This window comes from Squalius cephalus (assembly GCF_949319135.1).
Source record: "Squalius cephalus genome assembly, chromosome: 23".
NCBI classification, from domain to species: domain Eukaryota; kingdom Metazoa; phylum Chordata; class Actinopteri; order Cypriniformes; family Leuciscidae; genus Squalius; species Squalius cephalus.
In genome coordinates, this window is record NC_137144.1 from 19,831,796 (window position 1) to 19,850,049 (window position 18,254).

At 35.9% G+C, this 18,254-nt stretch overlaps 4 protein-coding genes across 4 annotated transcripts; 2 read left to right on the forward strand and 2 right to left on the reverse strand.

Moving 5' to 3' along the window:
- Positions 1–289: 289 nt before the first annotated feature.
- LOC307151344 (olfactomedin-4-like) lies at positions 290–2,599 on the reverse strand. The gene is made up of 5 exons (XM_079859315.1): positions 2,511–2,599; positions 2,213–2,335; positions 1,852–2,070; positions 1,336–1,489; positions 290–1,259 (listed from the first exon to the last, which is right to left on the reverse strand). Exons 1-5 carry the CDS (start codon positions 2,565–2,567, stop codon positions 421–423), a joined length of 1,392 nt encoding a protein of 463 aa, XP_079715441.1. The 5' UTR covers positions 2,568–2,599; the 3' UTR covers positions 290–420.
- A 1,339-nt stretch (positions 2,600–3,938) lies between these two features.
- On the forward strand, positions 3,939–5,954 carry LOC307151349 (olfactomedin-like). Its single transcript, XM_079859328.1, has 5 exons — positions 3,939–4,036; positions 4,158–4,316; positions 4,433–4,645; positions 4,807–4,939; positions 5,089–5,954. The coding sequence occupies exons 1-5, from the start codon at positions 4,004–4,006 to the stop codon at positions 5,898–5,900; spliced, it is 1,350 nt and encodes a 449-aa protein (XP_079715454.1). The 5' UTR covers positions 3,939–4,003; the 3' UTR covers positions 5,901–5,954.
- Positions 5,955–8,959: 3,005 nt separating this feature from the next.
- On the reverse strand, positions 8,960–11,448 carry LOC307151571 (olfactomedin-4-like). The gene is made up of 5 exons (XM_079859668.1): positions 11,343–11,448; positions 11,061–11,183; positions 10,710–10,928; positions 10,006–10,159; positions 8,960–9,929 (listed from the first exon to the last, which is right to left on the reverse strand). The coding sequence occupies exons 1-5, from the start codon at positions 11,397–11,399 to the stop codon at positions 9,091–9,093; spliced, it is 1,392 nt and encodes a 463-aa protein (XP_079715794.1). The 5' UTR covers positions 11,400–11,448; the 3' UTR covers positions 8,960–9,090.
- A 1,980-nt stretch (positions 11,449–13,428) lies between these two features.
- Positions 13,429–16,528, forward strand: LOC307151699 (olfactomedin-like). Its single transcript, XM_079859818.1, has 5 exons — positions 13,429–13,506; positions 13,628–13,786; positions 13,903–14,115; positions 14,277–14,409; positions 14,561–16,528. The coding sequence occupies exons 1-5, from the start codon at positions 13,474–13,476 to the stop codon at positions 15,370–15,372; spliced, it is 1,350 nt and encodes a 449-aa protein (XP_079715944.1). The 5' UTR covers positions 13,429–13,473; the 3' UTR covers positions 15,373–16,528.
- The last annotated feature ends 1,726 nt before the right edge of the window (positions 16,529–18,254 follow it).

The window sequence follows — 18,254 nt, forward strand, 5'->3', positions numbered from 1 at the left end:
TAAAGCAGGATGTAGAGGGGTGTAGTCCAATCCAGCCGTTTTTTGTAGTCAACTTCTGTTAAATAAAATATCTCGCTTGGCATTGAACTTTGAGCTTTATAATTTTACAGATATTATTTATACTCTAACAACAACATTACACACTAACTAAAGTTTGAAACATGAGATCACATAGAACGGGACCTTTAACAAAAAATTGAACTGAAATAACAGCGCTGCATACACACAACAGAGGCCAGTGTCAGCATGCAATGGGTTATTACAGATTAATAAACCAGCACTAATTTTTCACTCAAATTTTATTTCAACAACCAAAATGTGATACATGGCCTATTTAAATGATTTTCCCTTTACAGAACCACATGAAATATGTAAAATCATTAAATTTATTGGCAAATAAAAGACATGAAACAGTATAGTTCAGTGAACTTCTTGAAACATGGTTTCATATGTCACAATGTAGGCATCACTGTAGACATACAACAAATTATCTCTGGGGTTATAATTCATATACTTAATATTAGTCTGCATCTTTTTAATGTGAATTTTCAAATCGTATCGCTCTTCGTTGGTTTTGGTGTCATAAGAGTAAAAGATCTCTTCAGTTTCTTTATCTAGGTAGCGAGTAGCATAAAGCACACCGCACACCATGAAGGTGTTTGTGACAGTCTTTTTGTGAAGAGAAGTAGACCATGTTTGGTTCAAAACAGGAGGGTTACTAGTCTCAACTTTACTGATCATCACATTTCCAAAGTTGCTTGTGGTTGCGTATATAACATAGACGCCTGATTCATCTGTGGCAAAATCCATATCTGTATAGGCGTATGTTGTGCCGAGGTGTGCGAAAGGAAACTTGTTGTTGAAACCTGCATCATTAGGTAAAGCAACAGTACTGACAGAACGAGTCGTCATGTTGAACTGACAGACGGAGTATGTGTTGTAACAGTTATAGTAGAGCGCATTGCTGTACATGACCATGTTTGGCCCCTGAATTGTGTTTGTTGTGGGGTTGGAGCTTGATATATAGGTATCTGTTGGTCCTATACCCAATATAATAGTACTTATACTACTGTACTGGCGGATAAAGTTGCCATGTACATTACTACTTGACAGCACCACCAGCCAGTACTTGTTCTCGTCGCCTGGAGCCGGCTTTGCATCTCGACCCCAAGCACCGAAAGTGTAGGATGTTCCATACACAGTGAGGGAATATGTTCTAGGTCCTGAAACATTGACCATGCGGCCCAGACCACAGCGACCTAAAAATAAAGCAAATATGAAAGTCTAATACTTTAACACAGGGGTGTAGCTGTGGCTACGTAAGTTTATACATGCCTGGGGAAAGTGTAGGAGCTGGTGTTGTACTATTGAGCACATCTTTGCACCGTTCAAGGTCCCTCTTAACACGCTGGTTCTCTCGCTCTTTCACCATCACCTGTGTGTGGTCAAACTTCTCCAGCTCCACCATCGTTTCCTCCATATCCTGAAGCTGTAAGAATGAAGGTTTAAATAAGAATAAGCAAAATGCACATAATTCACGAAACGTCCCAGTGAAATAGTATTGAGGAATTGTGGACCTGAAAAGTACAAAAAAATGTTTACATTTATTTTAAATAAACATATGCATTTAATTATTTTACACATTTTATTTAATGTTATACATTTAGAAAATGATCATGTTCTGAGACACCTAATATGACTACGAAACAATATGTTTGATATTTTGATCTTTTTTGTACACGTACTGAAAATTATCAACTTTGATTAGGAATTAATTTGACACTTAGAAATAAACACATTGTATAAAATTGTAATAGAGATGTAAAAGAGCTGTGGTGTAGATAAATTCACCTCTGCTGCAGTCTCTCCACTGAGCAGCTGGTAATTGTTGGTGGTCCTGTTGAGTTTATCCAGAAGGTCTTGAATCTCCGCTAACTCTAATTCAATAATGCGTAGAAACACGGATGCATACAGATTTCCATTGTCTTCTTTTTCCAGCATGGACACATTGTCCAGAAGCTGCCAGATACGACGTTGTAGACCCAACACAAGCCTGTCAATCTCTGTCATCTGCACACATTTGAAGAGAACACAATTTTGTTTAATAACGGATTGTATAGAATTATATGGCAAAGTGTAAAATTAGTTTTTAACTTACATGACTGATTTGCAATCATAAAAATCACAATACTATGTTTTGATATTTTTATACCTTTTCTGAAGTGATGTTCCCTGTGCATTTTGAAGCCATGAACTCAACGTTCTTGAGTTTATTCTCAGGAAAAACAGGATCAGAATTTTGCAGCTCACACACACAGTCCTTCCCTCTCGTTGACTGTGGAGACGGAATAACAGGGGTTATTACATAACATAATTAATTCCAACATACAAGCAAAATTACACATAAAAAATTATATATAACCAAATTTGCTAAACAATTTTTTGAAAATAGTGTCAGAAGCAATGTAAAAAATAATTATGTTAATATTAAAAGGACAGTTAAATTTTACCTGTGATAAAATTAGAGGAATGACGACCATCAAAATGAACATGTTTGACTGACTCATGTTTGAGTTGGGAATGATTGGGATCCTGTAGCCTTGAGAATAAAAAGACAGAAGCAGAGATTTAAAGCCACAAACCCAGGATTGGTCAGTAAGTCAACAGTGCTGACATGAGAAAAATGATGAAATAAGGAAGTTCATCACCTGATCCTGCAAATACTTTGAGATTACAAAAGGGTTTGCTTAACTATGTATATATATATATATATATATATATATATATATATATTACCGGTCAAAAGTTTTAGATCGGTAAGATATTTAATGTTTTTAAAAGAAGTATCTTCTGCTCACCAAGGCTGCATTTATTTGATTAAAAAATATCAATATCTGTGATCAAAGCTGAATTTTCAGCATCATTACTCCAGTCTTCAGTGTCACATGATCCTTCAGAAATCATTCTAATATGCTGATTTGATGCTCAAGAAACATTTATGATTATTATCAATGTTGAAAACAGTTTTTACATTTTTATTTCATGATGCTATGATGAATAGAAAGTTCAAAAGAACATCATTTATCTGAAATCTAAAGCTTTTATAACATTAAACACTACCGTTCAAAAGTTTGGGGTCAGTAAGAATTTTAATTTTATTTTTGGGGGAAAGAAATAAAATAAATCAATACTTTTATTCATCAAGGATGAGTTAAACTGATCAAAAGTTACAGTAAAGATTTTTATAATGTTAGAAAATATTCTATTTTAAATAAATGCTGTTCTTTGAACTTTCTGTTCATTAAAGAATTTTGAAAACAAATTGTACAGAACTGTTTTCAACATTGATAATAATAATGAATGTTTTTTGAGCATAAAATCAGCATATTAGACTGATTTCTGAAGGATCATGTGACACTGAAGACTGGTGTAATGACGTTGAAAATTCAGCTTTCATCTGACAAATAAATTACATTTTAAAATATTTATTAAAATAGAAAACAGTCATTTTAAATTGTCATAATATTTCATTAATTTCATTCATTTAATTAAAACTCTTCATTAATTCCCGTTTTTTTTATCTTCATTTAAAATACATGTATTTACAGTTTTTGTAATATTGTACTGACATAAGAAAAAAGTTTAAAACAAAAACTAAAAGATTGTGTTTCCGTACTTTTTGTCATTTCAATATCATGCAGTACTGAAACCAGTTTTCAGCCTTCATCATATAATAAAACTGCAGATCTTTGCATAAAATGTATGATGAACTGGGGTTGAAATTGTTTTGGGGGGGAACTTGTAGAATTTTCCCACATTTCTCAACTAAATTTCTTCCTGAATTTCTTAAATGAGCCATATGTGCAATTTTCATATCCCCTTCAACAGACCCCCAAAACTGCAAATTGGCATAACTAAAATTGCATCATAGTGTTTAATTGCATCATAGTGTTTTAGTGGTGGTTTAAAGCAAATCTTTAGTCTTTCAGGCCATTCAGTCGACATGTTCATCTACCTGCTGCTCCTCGCAGTCATCGTAAGTTTTCTCTTTGTGTCTTGAATTAGCTCACAGGTTTCTACAATTCTTACATCTCTGAAAATAAGAAAATATGAGAGAACTTGTGTATGTATGACATCTGATTGTATTTGTACATAAGGCGACTGTCGAGGCTCAGAGAGTTCCAGGTCAACAGAAGACCGATTCATGTTTGTGTAAAATAAACAGCTCTATCTGGACTTTTCCCGCTGTACGGTTTGTGGAAGTCACAAAACAGGTCCAGAACTGTGAGGAGAACCTGAATGAATTTGAGGAAAAGGTAAGGTATCAGTTAAGCTTCTTTATAACTAAATGGATATTTAGACGTTTTTCATTAAAATTGAGAAGTATCTTGAACTTAGGCAATATCAATTAACTATCTGAGGTGACTTCCAGTTGAGTAACACAGATGCTGAACTGCCGTTAATGAGAGCCACTCTTCAGAACATCACAGCCCGTCTGAAAGCATTTAATTACCTTCACACAAGCGGACTGTACAACGCTCTTCCCCTGCGACAGCTAATCCAAGAACTCGAGGAAATCCATCAATCTGTTAACGAATCACACTTGCAGAACCCCAACAAGGAGACACATAACTTGTTAAATGAGGTAGACATTGCAACACATGAACATACATATTTCTAAACTCTTTTCTCTTGTGATCAGTGTTTCAAATCAATCTCAAGTTAAAGGTGATGACAGAACTATTTAAACAATACATAATAGTATATGAGACAACAGTTTAATGATACCATCTGTGTTGTTCTCAGTTAAATAAGGCAAGAAATGATATTCAGAGGATGTACAAAGATGATTTCTTCAACCTGGAGACCATGAAGAAGAGGTTACGTGACCTCAACAACCGAGCACAGACTTGCAAGACCATACCCAACAATTTCAGAAGTAAGTACATTGCTATTGTGAGTTTTTTTTCTGAAGGAATAGGATACAGAAACATAATTGCTTTCAAATGGCATTTTAAAGTCTAAAGTCCAAAAAGGTTCTAATAAATTAAGAAAAAGCTTGAACTGTGTTACTACAATTACTTCCAGGCACTTGTCATCAGCGCATCATGACCAGAATAAGTTCTCCAAGTGTCACCAAGCTCAACTCCATCAGCAAATCTTATGTTTCTGGTGCTTGGGGCCGTGATGCCCTACTAACCAATCAGGAACGTTATTGGGAACACTGTCTGGTGAGTGGACACAAGCATGGGCACACAATCAGGTTGTACAACTCACATGAAGACTTCATGGCCAATAGGAACTACAAAGATGAACAGATAGCACCATCCTACAGTGACAAAAATGCTGTTCAGGGCTCTGGCACTATACTGTACGACAATACTGTATATTACCAATGCTACAGCACTGCTGAGATCTGCAGCTTCAACATTACGACAAAAACAACCAAACGTATGAAACTGGATGGTGCCGGAATCGACAACAAGTTCCCTTTCTGCTACTACAGCTGCCGTGACTGGACAGACATCGACCTGGAGGCTGACCAAGACGCCGTGTGGGTGATATACGCCACCGAGGAGAACCACGGCAACATTGTTGTGAGTCGCTTAGACCCGCTGGAGCTCAATATCACCCACACCTGGAAGACACATCTCTTTAAGAGGTCCGTCACCAGCACGTTTATGGTGTGCGGGGTCCTGTACGCTACACGCTATGTTAGTACTTACCAAGAAGAGGTGTTTTATGCCTTTGATACAACCACTGGCAAAGAGATAAACACTCTTTTTTTGGCTTTTGAGAAGGTTTCTGCTGGAATAGCCAATCTGAACTACAATCCTGTTGATGGGAAACTCTACTTGTACAATGATGCCTATCTTTTAGCATATGATACCTTCTTCTGAAGGCATTTCAAATGCAATTACCCAATAAAAAGTGTGTTGTGTTTTAAATTCAAAACTGGTCAAAACTGGAACCAAGAGAACAACTCTTAAAACATGACATTCAAAAACGATAGTTACAATGAGGTACTAAACTTAAAATGAATACAATGCAACTTATATCACCTTCAGACATGCCTAAAAATCTGATGAAATCAATGTATAGTGAATAAACATGAACATATTTTAAGTTTATAATAATAGTAGGCTATACATTGTCCTTCATTCCTATAAAAACCATTATCAGGGCACTGACCACTAGGCTATTGAGACTAGTACTTTACTGCAATTCGATAAATATTAGAACCTTATTGTGTAATAAACATAGGGGGAACAGAATCTGAAGGCAAATAGTTCAGCTGTCGAAATCCGTTCCCCCACCCCAATGATGAGAGATGTTGATGTATTGGCTTAAAATATGTTTATTCTATTCTGTGTGTGCATGGAGCTTAAACAGCATCAATTTGATAAATATTAGAACCTCAGTGTGTCAGAAATATGGGGGGAACAGAATCCGACGGCAAAAAAAAAACCCCCAGCTCTCGGCTCTTGTTTCTTACACAGTGAGGTTCTAATATTTATCACATTGCAGTTAATTAAAAAACCCAATAGTCTAGTGGTCAGAGCGCAGACATTTTTTTTTTTTAGCTTTGGGCCACCCGAGTTCAAGTCCCGGTTCGTCAAACTTTCTTGATACTATACTGTTCTATCATAATAAAAGGCAAACAAAATATATTCTTTAAACTGATGCAAGTTAAGCTCCATCCACACACAAAAATAAAATCGGCCTTTTTTAAGCCATTACATCAACACCTCTCATAATGGGAGTGGGGGAACGGATTCCGACAGCTGTTTTTTATGCGTTACTAGTAAAGTAACGCATTACTTCTTCAATTTACAACAAAATATCTGAGTTACTTTTTCATATAAGTAACGCTAGTTACTTTTTCCACATTTAATGACTGACAGCTCTCCTGTCCCCATGTTGAGAGAAATAAAGTGTTGCAAAACTTTTATAAAGCTGTATTAAATTACACAAATATACTTTATGTATTTAATCTCACTTTATTAAGCAATGTCTTTGCTGCTGACCTTCAATGATTTAATTCAACCATACTAATAAGCAAAAATTACTTTAGATTAGATTTCGAAATGAGTGTTGAACTGTATCCTATTGTTCTTTAATCCAGAACAGCAGCAGCTGAAAGGTTTGTTTGACCTGCTACTGTACAGGCGTAAATATGCATTTCAACCCTTCAGCCCGAGGCTTATTCATTTCACTTCTGGTGTGAAAGGGCCTTAACATTTGCCAAAAATAGAACTGTTTTTATTAATATTAAAAAAACAAAAAAGAAAGCCCAGCCCAGGTGAGAAAAAGAAACGCAAAAGCAGTGTTGGGCAGTAACGCGTTCCTAGTAACGCGTTACTGTAACTCAGTTACTTTTGACAGTAACTAATACTGTAACGCATTACTTTTTAAATAAATTAACTCCGTTACCGGTACCATATGGTGCGTTGTCCGTTACTTTTTAAAATTAATTATGTGCGGCAGACCGGCAGTCATGGCGAGTTAAGGCGAGAGCAAGGCGAACAAAAGCGAGGCGAACGCCGCGAGCGCCCTTGAAAGTGCGCGAGAGAGACCGTTGGAGAGCGCGCTCGGAAGTGCGCGAAAGAGACCGATGTGTTGGAGAGCGCGCTCGAAAGTGCGAGAGACCGATGTGTCCGAGAGAGACCGGTGTGTATGTTGGAGAGCGCGCTCGGAAGTGCGCGAGAGAGACCGAATGTGTTCGAGCATAATATAGTTTGTTTATAAATAAATTACACACTTCAGCATTTGAATAATATCTGTAGCATATTGGTATCATCTGCAATGTTTTAATTAGTTTACATATGAAACATAACTCCAAAATAACCTGCAGAGAACGTTCCCAGAACACATCTGACCGGTTGTGAACACGTGCGGCAAACACGACTAGAATTTGGCTTAAATAACCTCTGATGGTGAAGTTCTCTGTAGGTTATTGAAATAACCCCCCCCCCCCCCCCCCCCCCCAAAATTATATTTTAATATTATTGTTTATTTTGGTACATTGTTCAGTATTATATTGAGAGCACATTTTGTTAAACTGCTTACTTTCGTGAGGAAGAAAATACTTCAAGTAGGCTAGTACTTTAATTTATAGCTTTAATTTGCACCACAAAGAGTGTATGTGTATGTATATTATTTATTACTGTTTATTTATTTTTGGTACATTTCTTAAGAAGCATCATTTATTTTTAGACTTATTTCTTGGCCAGTTGTTGACTGTGCAATAAATATTAAAAGTTCTAAACCTTCTATTGTTTTGTTGTTCCATAGTAAAGATAACATTTTAATATTTAAGGTAATAGGTGTCTCTCACAATGTCCCACACCAAATTAACATTAAAATAGTGTGAATTAGTGTACAATATTTTATAATAATAATTTATTCTATTTAGTGTCCATTTAATTATTTAACTTTTTTTTTTAAGTAACGCAATAGTTACTTTCCCTGGTAATTAGTTACTTTTGTAATGATGTAACTCAGTTACTAACTCAGTTACATTTTGTGAGAAGTAACTAGTAACTATAACTAATTACATTTTTAAAGTAACTTGCCCAACACTGCGCAAAAGTAATGTAACACATTCCTTTTCATAAAAAGTAACTAAGTAATGTAATTAGTTACTTTTTTGGGAGTAACGCAATATTGTAATGCATTACTTTTAAAAGTAACTTTCCCAAACACTGTTCAAAATACACAAAAGTATAATGGCCAAATCCAGCTGTTATTATTGTTATATAAAGTAATCGTAGACACCTCAAACTATCCTGCCTCAGGATACAATTTGAAATATCAGCTTGGAAAGCAGATCAGTGTCACTTGATCACCTTCAAGTTTTAAAAAGCTGAACTGAAATAACAGCGCTGCATACACACAACAGAGGCCAGTGTCAGCATGCAATGGGTTATTACAGATTAATAAACCAACACTAATTTTTCACTCAAATTTTATTTCAGCAACCAAAATGTGATACATAGCCTATTTAAATGATTTTCCCTTTACAGAACCACATGAAATATGTAAAATCATTACATTTATTGGCAAATAAAAGACATGAAACAGTATAGTTCAGTGAACTTCCTGAAACATGGTTTCATATGTCACAATGTAGGCATCACTGTAGACATACAACAAATTATCGCTGGGGTTATAATTCATATACTTAATATTAGTCTGCATCTTCTTAATATGAATTTTCAAATCGTATCGCTCTTCGTTGGTTTTGGTGTCATAAGAGTAAAAGATCTCTTCAGTTTCTTTATCTAGGTAACGAGTAGCATAAAGCACACCGCACACCATGAAGGTGTTTGTGACAGTTCTTTTGTGAAGAGAAGTGGACCATGTTTGGTTCAAAACAGGAGGGTTACTAGTCTCAACTTTACTGATCATCACATTTCCAAAGTTGCTTGTGGTTGCGTATATAACATAGACGCCTGATTCATCTGTGGCAAAATCCATATCTGTATAGGCGTATGTTGCGCCGAGGTGTGCGAAAGGATACTTGCTGTTGAAACCTGTATCATTAGGTAAAGCAACAGTACTGACAGAACGAGTCGTCATGTTGAACTGACAGACGGAGTATGTGTTGTAACAGTTATAGTAGAGCGCATTGCTGTACATGACCATGTTTGGCCCCTGAATTGTGTTTGTTGTGGGGTTGGAGCTTGATATATAGGTATCTGTTGGTCCTATACCCAATGTAATAGTACTCATACTACTGTACTGGCGGATAAAGTTGCCAAAAACATTACTACTTGACAGCACCACCAGCCAGTACTTGTTCTCGCCTCCTGAAGCTGGCTTTGCATCTCGACCCCAAGCACCGAAAGTGTAGGATGTTCCATACACAGTGAGGGAATATGTTCTAGGTCCTGAAACATTGACCATGCGGCCCAGACCACAGCGACCTAAAAATAAAGCAAATATGAAAGTCTAATACTTTAACACAGGGGTGTAGCTGTGGCTACGTAAGTTTATACATGCCTGGGGAAAGTGTAGGAGCTGGTGTTGTAGTATTGAGCACATCTTTGCACCGTTCAAGGTCCCTCTTAACACGCTGGTTCTCTCGCTCTTTCACCATCACCTGTGTGTGGTCAAACTTCTCCAGCTCCACCATCGTTTCCTCCATATCCTGAAGCTGTAAGAATGAAGGTTTAAATAAGAATAAGCAAAATGCACATAATTCACGAAACGTCCCAGTGAAATAGTATTGAGGAATTGTGGACCTGAAAAGTAAAAAAAAAAAAAAAAAAAGCAAATAATAAATTGATTTGATTAATAGATCTATTTGATTAATTAATATTCATATTTTTTCTATTGGTCTGACATAAATTTGTGCATAATGCAAAACACTGCAGAAAAGAATAAAAACTAAAAACAAATTAATTAAATATTTAAATACACTGTATTTAAAAGCTTGATTTAAATCAAATGTTTACATTTATTTTAAATAAACATATACATTTAATTATTTTAAACATTTCATTTAATGTTATACATTTTGAAAATGATCATGTTCTGCGACACCTAATATGACTACGAAACAATATGTTTGATATTTTGATATTTTTTGTACACGTACTGAAAATTATCCATTTTGATTAGGAATTAATTTGACACTTAGAAATAAACACATTGCATAAAATTGTAATAGAGATGTAAAAGAGCTGTGGTGTAGATAAATTCACCTCTGCTGCAGTCTCTCCACTGAGCAGCTGGTAATTGTTGGTGGTCCTGTTGAGTTTATCCAGAAGGTCTTGAATCTCCACTAACTCTAATTCAATAATGCGTAGAGACACGGATGCATACAGATTTCCATTGTCTTCTTTTTCCAGCATGGACACATTGTCCAGAAGCTGCCAGATACGACGTTGTAGACCCAACACAAGCCTGTCAATCTCTGTCATCTGCACACATTTGAAGAGAACACAATTTTGCTTTAATAACAGATTGTATAGAATTATATGGCAAACTGTAAAATTAGTTTTTTAACTTACATGACATGAAAATCACAATACGATGTTTTGATATTTTTATACCTTTTCTGAAGTGATGTTCCCTATGCATTTTGAAGACGTGAACTCAACGTTCTTGAGTTTATTCTCAGGAAAAGCAGGATCAGAATTTTGCAGCTCACACACACAGTCCTTCCCTCTCGTTGACTGTGGAGACGGAATAACAGGGTTATTACATAACATAATTAATTCCAACATACAAGCAAAATTACACCTAAACTAAATTTGTTAAACACTTTTTTGAAAAATAGTGTCAGAAACAATGTAAAAAATAATAATGTTAATAAAAGGACAGTTCAATTTTACCTGTGATAAAATTAGAGGAATGACGACCATCAAAATGAACATGTTTGACTGACTCATGTTTGAGTTGGGAATGATTGGGATCCTGTAGCCTTGAGAATAAAAAGACAGAAGCAGAGATTTAAAGCCACAAACCCAGGATTGGTCAGTAAGTCAACAGTGCTGACATGAGAAAAATTATGACATAAGGAAGTTCATCACCTGATCCTGCAAATACTTTGAGATTACAAAAGGGTTTGCTTAACTATATATATATATATATATATATATATAAAGCTATTTCAAAGCTCAGTTTGAATATTATATATACTGCTAATAATAATAATAATAATAATAATAATAATAATAATAATAATAATACACATTATGAAGACTTCAGATGTAAAAGCCTCTAAGTCCATCTAACGTTTTTCTTTAATATTAACATTTTTATCAGGCTCCTATATAGGTTTGCTGTATACCTTGTATAGGTTTCTACCTAAGTACCGACATTTCTGAATGGGCTGAGGCTGGGATTTAGTGAGTTTGAAGTGAAAGTATTTGATGAATGTATACTATGTGCGGAGAGCATTCACTCAATATTATTATCTCATTTTTGACATGGGTGGCTTTTAGAGGCTTTTGCACTGGAGGTCTTCTATATATATATATACAGTGCTATGCATAAGTTTAGACACCCATGCTAAAGTTGATTAAAAAGAGGAATAAAAAATCATCTTTTGGAAATTGAACTTAATGCCTTAATTAAACAAATTAGGAAAAATCCAACCTTTAAGGACACCAATTTTCTTTGTGAATGAATAATGTATCGTAAATAAATAAATGCTCTTCCTTAAAATACAGGGTGCATAAGTTTGGACACCCCTATGTTAAATTCCCATAGAGGCAGGCAGATTTTTATTTTTAAAGGCCAGTTACTTCATGGATCCAGGATACTATGCATCCTGATAAAGTTCCCTTGGCCTTTGGAATTAAAATAGCCCCACATCATCGCATAGCCTTCACCATACCTAGAGATTGGCATGGTTTTATTTCAGTTAGCCTAATAGCTGGTTTGATTTGCATTGAGAGATGATCTTATGGAAAGTACTCCATGCCAATCTCTAGGTATGGTGAAGGCTATGTGATGATGTGGGGCTATTTTAATTCCAAAGGCCGAGGGAACTTTATCAGGATGCATAGTATCCTGGATCCATGTAGTAACTGGCCTTTAAAAATAAAAATCTGCCTGCCTCTATGGGAATTTAACATAGGGGTGTCCAAACTTATGCACCCTGTATTTTAAGGAAGAACATTTATTTATTTACGATACATTATTCATTCACAAAGAAAATTGGTGTCCTTAAAGGTTGGATTTTTCCTAATTTTTTTAATTAAGGCATTAAGTTCAATTTCCAAAAGATGATTTTTTATTCCTCTTTTTAGTCAACTTTAGCATGGGTGTCTAAACTTATGCATAGCACTGTATATATATATATATATATATATATATATATATATATATATATATATATATATAATTATTATTATTATTATTATTATTAGCAGTATATATAATATTCAAACTAAGCTTTGAAATAGCTTTTTTCTTGTGTTAAATTGATTGATTTAGGAATATAAGAATTAAGTATATACACAAAATTAATCATAATATCAACAATACTGACTGTAAGCAGAATACCAGATTTTGCTGGCATGAGAATAAAAAACGTTTTTCTTGAAATCTTCATAATTTAAAATACATGTATTTACAGTTTTTGTAATATTATACTGACATAAGAAAAACGTTTAAAACAAAAACTAAAAGATTGTGTTTCTGTACTTTTTGTCATTTCAATATCATGCAGTACTGAAACCAGTTTTCAGCCTTCATCATATAATAAAACTGCAGATCTTTGCATAAAATATATGATGAACTGGGGCTGAAAATTTTTTGGGGGGGAACTTGTGGTAGAATTTCCCCACATTTCTCAACTAAATTTCTTCCTGAATTTCTTAAGTGAGCCATATGTGCAATTTTCATATCCCCTTCAACAGACCCCCAAAACTGCAAATTGGCATAACTAAAATTGCGTCATAGTGTTTTAGTGGTGGTTAAAAGCAGATCTGTAGTCTTTCAGGCCATTCAGTCGACATGTTCATCTACCTGCTGCTCCTCGCAGTCATCGTAAGTTTTCTCTTTGTGTCTTGAATTAGCTCACAGGTTTCTACAATTCTTACATCTCTGAAAATAAGAAAATATGAGAGAACTTGTGTATGTATGACATCTGATTGTATTTGTACATAAGGCGACTGTCGAGGCTCAGAGAGTTCCAGGTCAACAGAAGACCGATTCATGTTTGTGTAAAATAAACAGCTCTATCTGGACTTTTCCTGCTGTACGGTTTGTGGAAGTCTCAAAACAGGTCCAGAACTGTGAGGAGAACCTGAATGAATTTGAGGAAAAGGTAAGGTATCAGTTAAGCTTCTTTATAACTAAATGGATATTTAGACGTTTTTCATTAAAATTGAGAAGTATCTTGAACTTAGGCAATATCAATTAACTATCTGAGGTGACTTCCAGTTGAGTAACACAGATGCTGAACTGCCGTTAATGAGAGCCACTCTTCAGAACATCACAGCCCGTCTGAAAGCATTTAATTACCTTCACACAAGCGGACTGTACAACGCTCTTCCCCTGCGACAGCTAATCCAAGAACTCGAGGAAATCCATCAATCTGTTAACGAATCACACTTGCAGAACCCCAACAAGGAGACACATAACTTGTTAAATGAGGTAGACATTGCAACACATGAACATACATATTTCTAAACTCTTTTCTCTTGTGATCAGTGTTTCAAATCAATCTCAAGTTAAAGGTGATGACAGAACTATTTAAACAATACATAATAGTATATGAGACAACAGTTTAATGATACCATCTGTGTTGTTCTCAGTTAAATAAGGCAAGAAATGATATCCGGAGGATGTACAAAGATGATTTCTTCAACCTGGAGACCATGAAGAAGAGGTTACGTGACCTCAACAACCGAGCACAGACTTGCAAGACCATACCCAACAATTTCAGAAGTAAGTACATTGCTATTGTGAGGTTTTTTTTTCTGAAGGAATAGGATACAGAAACATAATTGCTTTCAAATGGCATTTTAAAGTCTAAAGTCCAAAAAGGTTCTAATAAATTAAGAAAAAGCTTGAACTGTGTTACTACAATTACTTCCAGGCACTTGTCATCAGCGCATCATGACCAGAATAAGTTCTCCAAGTGTCACCAAGCTCAACTCCATCAGCAAATCTTATGTTTCTGGTGCTTGGGGCCGTGATGCCCTACTAACCAATCAGGAACGTTATTGGGAACACTGTCTGGTGAGTGGACACAAGCATGGGCACACAATCAGGTTGTACAACTCGCATGAAGACTTCATGGCCAATAGGAACTACAAAGATGAACAGATAGCACCATCCTACAGTGACAAAAATGCTGTTCAGGGCTCTGGCACTATACTGTACGACAATACCGTATTTTACCAATGCTACAGCACTGCTGAGATCTGCAGCTTCAACATTACGACAAAAACAACCAAACGTATGAAACTGGATGGTGCCGGAATCGACAACAAGTTCCCTTTCTGCTACTACAGCTGCCGTGACTGGACAGACATCGACCTGGAGGCTGACCAAGACGCCGTGTGGGTGATATACGCCACCGAGGAGAACCACGGCAACATTGTTGTGAGTCGCTTAGACCCGCTGGAGCTCAATATCACCCACACCTGGAAGACACATCTCTTTAAGAGGTCTGTCACCAGCACGTTTATGGTGTGCGGGGTCCTGTACGCTACACGCTATGTTAGTACTTACCAAGAAGAGGTGTTTTATGCCTTTGATACAACCACTGGCAAAGAGATAAACACTCTTTCTTTGGCTTTTGAGAAGGTTTCTGCTGGAATAGCCAATCTGAACTACAATCCTGTTGATGGGAAACTCTACTTGTACAATGATGCCTATCTTTTAGCATATGATACCTTCTTCTGAAGGCATTTCAAAGGCAATTACCCAATAAAAAGTGTGTTGTGTTTTAAATTCAAAACTGGTCAAAACTGGAACCAAGAGAACAACTCTTAAAACATGACATTCAAAAACGATAGTTACAATGATGTACTAAACTTAAAATGAATACAATGCAACTTATATCACCTTCAGAAAAGCCTAAAAATCTGATTAAATCAATGCATAATTAATAAACATGAACGTTTTAAGTTTATAATAATATTAGGCTATACATTGTCCTTCATATATTTTAATGTAGAAAGTAGCAGTTTCATTGAAATCCTCCAGCTCCCTCTGGTGTTTGTATGAAAGGTTCTTCAGACTGTGCTCTTTCTTGCTCTTGTGTTCCTGGTTTTGAATCCTCCTGTTCAGTCTGTTTATGATCATCTGGAAATTAGACAATCCAGTATGTCATTCAACTCAACTTTAGCTAAGAGACGAAAAGCATTTACAAAGCATTTTATTGGATGAGCCATGTTCAAATCTATTGTAAAATATAGCTAATGGCTGACACTTGTGACCACACATCATTTATTGCTTTTCATAAACAACCTCCAGTTAGCTAAAGTATTTGCTGGAAGACTTGTGATTATAATTATATGTGTGTGTATTTTTTTTTTATTGAACACTGGTATCTTTTATCATATACTCCACTTCATGTCATGCTTAAAATGTCTTATTTCTTCACTAAATTACTACTTGGTTTGACTGAAGCGAATTCACACTCGTTGAGGACTCATTATCATGCCTCTCTTTGCTTCCTTTTTATAGACACCATCGATTTTATGGGTTTTTCTTCACCCCTCACTGTTGAACCAGAAGAGCTTTATGACTCATTATAACTCAGCATACTCTTCTATGAGTCACAGACTAAAAGACAAACGGCTCTTATAATTGGATGTGCGAGCAAATGTCAGTCTGAAGTTGTTATTGGTCAGGTGCTTCAAAAGGATATCATGGTTGCTTAGTCAATATGACAGGCAGGGATCTTGTGGCTAACCATTATATCAGCACATGAGCATTTAAGAGCAACTGTTCAAATCGGCTGAAATTTGAGGGTATCATTCATATGTGTTGTTTGCAGCTAGGTAACTGTGAATGACCACTGTTAGATGAAAAAAAAAAAAAAACACACACCTGACTCTGAGTCATTGTTGTCCAATAGTGTTTGTGCACTCTTCAGTCCGTACATCAAGAACCTGGTTTCTACAGAAAATGTACAAAAGAGTAATATTATACATTCATTATTTTTTTGAACCATGTATCTTGGACGATAAAGACATGGCAGATGAATGAAGCAATAAATGGGTAGGCCTAGTATCTAAGAAAAATATTTTTCAGTAAATCCCTGAGAAGTTACTTTTTTATCTTGATAATGTTTTCTTCTTCTTCTTTATATCAGTTTAATCTTTAAATTTTTATCATCCAATATTTTGTAATTTATCAGTATTGGCTGATATTGGATTTTCGATTGTGCATCCTCTTTTTCAAATTCAGATTACATTTGCACATTTACCTAACACTCAAAATTAATTTAGAACATAAATGTCCATACACTGTAAAAAACTATATGATCAATAAATCATGACAACTTATGTTTTTACATTACCTCATCAAAATAAGCCATTTTTCAAGTTATACAACATTCAACAAATTTTTTTAAGTCAGTTTAATGTAATTTAACTTGCATCAGTTATTTTATATATTTATATATTTATATATTTTTGCCTTTTATTTTAGTAGGAAAGTATAGTCTCAAGAAAGTTCGACGACCCGGGACTTGAACTCGACCCGGGACTTGAACTCGGGTCGCCCAAAGCAAAAAAAAATATTGCTAGGGCACTGACCACTAGGCTATTGAGGATAGCATTTTTCTGCAATTCGATAAATATTAGAACCTTATTGTGTAATAAACATAGGGGGAACAGAATCCGATGGCAAAGAGTTCAGCTGTCGAAATCCGTTCCCCCACCCCAATGATGAGAAATGTTGATGTATCGCTTAAGATATGCTTATTCTATTCTGTGTGTAGATGGAGCTTAAACAGCATCAATTTGATAAATATCAGAACCTCAGTGTGTCTGAAATATGGGGGGAACAGAATCCGACGGCAAAAAAACCCAGCTGTCGGAATCCGTTCATTTTTTTTAGCTTTGGCGACCCGAGTTCAAGTCCCGGGCCGTCAAACTTTCTTGATACTATACTTTCCTATCATAATAAAAGGCAAACATTTTTTCAAGTCATTACATCAACACCTCTCATAATGGGAGTGAGGGAACCATAGACAGCATATAAACTGGACACAGCGACCCCAGAGGTTTCAACGGAGAAAAGTGAGCCAAATTAGAAGCACTCACTTCCTGATGGCTGAGCGTACTGCGCAGACTCAAACTGAGCTTGACGACGTTGATGTGACGTGAGCAGCCTGTCTGACAGTTGTAAGTCTTCTAGTAGCTGTGCCAAGAGAAATCTGAATCATTCCCTTCCGAATCTTGCAGAGACGGAGAGCGTGAGTAGGAGCTGTCCATGACCTAGGAGCAAGAGCAACTTTATGACTCTCTATGGGCTTCTCCCTTGACTTTATCGGACTTTATGCCTCCACGTCCCCCCGATTGACAGCGAGCTTCTCTTCCTGTCTATATGAGAGTCGCGTGGTTATGACGCAATCGTTAGCCTACTTTTACAAAAACTGTTTCTACGGGGCCATAACGTAAGATACAAGGTAATGGAGCCTTTTATACATTGTCGTGTTTCTTTAGAAATAAACAATGGACAAATGGAGTCTTTAAATGCCTCAGATGTAAAGTTATTAGCTGTTAAAGTGACGCCAAAATGAATGGGAGTTAATGGAATGCTAGCAGCAGGTG

Coding starts and splice junctions, on each gene's coding strand:
- LOC307151344 (XM_079859315.1), bottom strand. CDS start 2,567: ATGAGTCAGTCAAACATGTTCATTTTGATGGTCGTCATTCCTCTAATT. Junction 2,336..2,510: donor TTCCTCTAATTTTATCACAG/GTAAAATTTAAC, acceptor CCGTCTCCACAG/TCAACGAGAGGGAAGGACTG. Junction 1,260..1,335: donor AGCTCCTACACTTTCCCCAG/GCATGTATAAAC, acceptor CTTTATTTTTAG/GTCGCTGTGGTCTGGGCCGC.
- LOC307151349 (XM_079859328.1), top strand. CDS start 4,004: ATGTTCATCTACCTGCTGCTCCTCGCAGTCATC. Junction 4,037..4,157: donor TGCTGCTCCTCGCAGTCATC/GTAAGTTTTCTC, acceptor TTTGTACATAAG/GCGACTGTCGAGGCTCAGAG. Junction 4,940..5,088: donor CATACCCAACAATTTCAGAA/GTAAGTACATTG, acceptor AATTACTTCCAG/GCACTTGTCATCAGCGCATC.
- LOC307151571 (XM_079859668.1), bottom strand. CDS start 11,399: ATGAGTCAGTCAAACATGTTCATTTTGATGGTCGTCATTCCTCTAATT. Junction 10,929..11,060: donor GGAACATCACTTCAGAAAAG/GTATAAAAATAT, acceptor AAATGTGTGCAG/ATGACAGAGATTGACAGGCT. Junction 10,160..10,709: donor GTGGAGAGACTGCAGCAGAG/GTGAATTTATCT, acceptor TCATTCTTACAG/CTTCAGGATATGGAGGAAAC.
- LOC307151699 (XM_079859818.1), top strand. CDS start 13,474: ATGTTCATCTACCTGCTGCTCCTCGCAGTCATC. Junction 14,116..14,276: donor CACATAACTTGTTAAATGAG/GTAGACATTGCA, acceptor TGTTGTTCTCAG/TTAAATAAGGCAAGAAATGA. Junction 14,410..14,560: donor CATACCCAACAATTTCAGAA/GTAAGTACATTG, acceptor AATTACTTCCAG/GCACTTGTCATCAGCGCATC.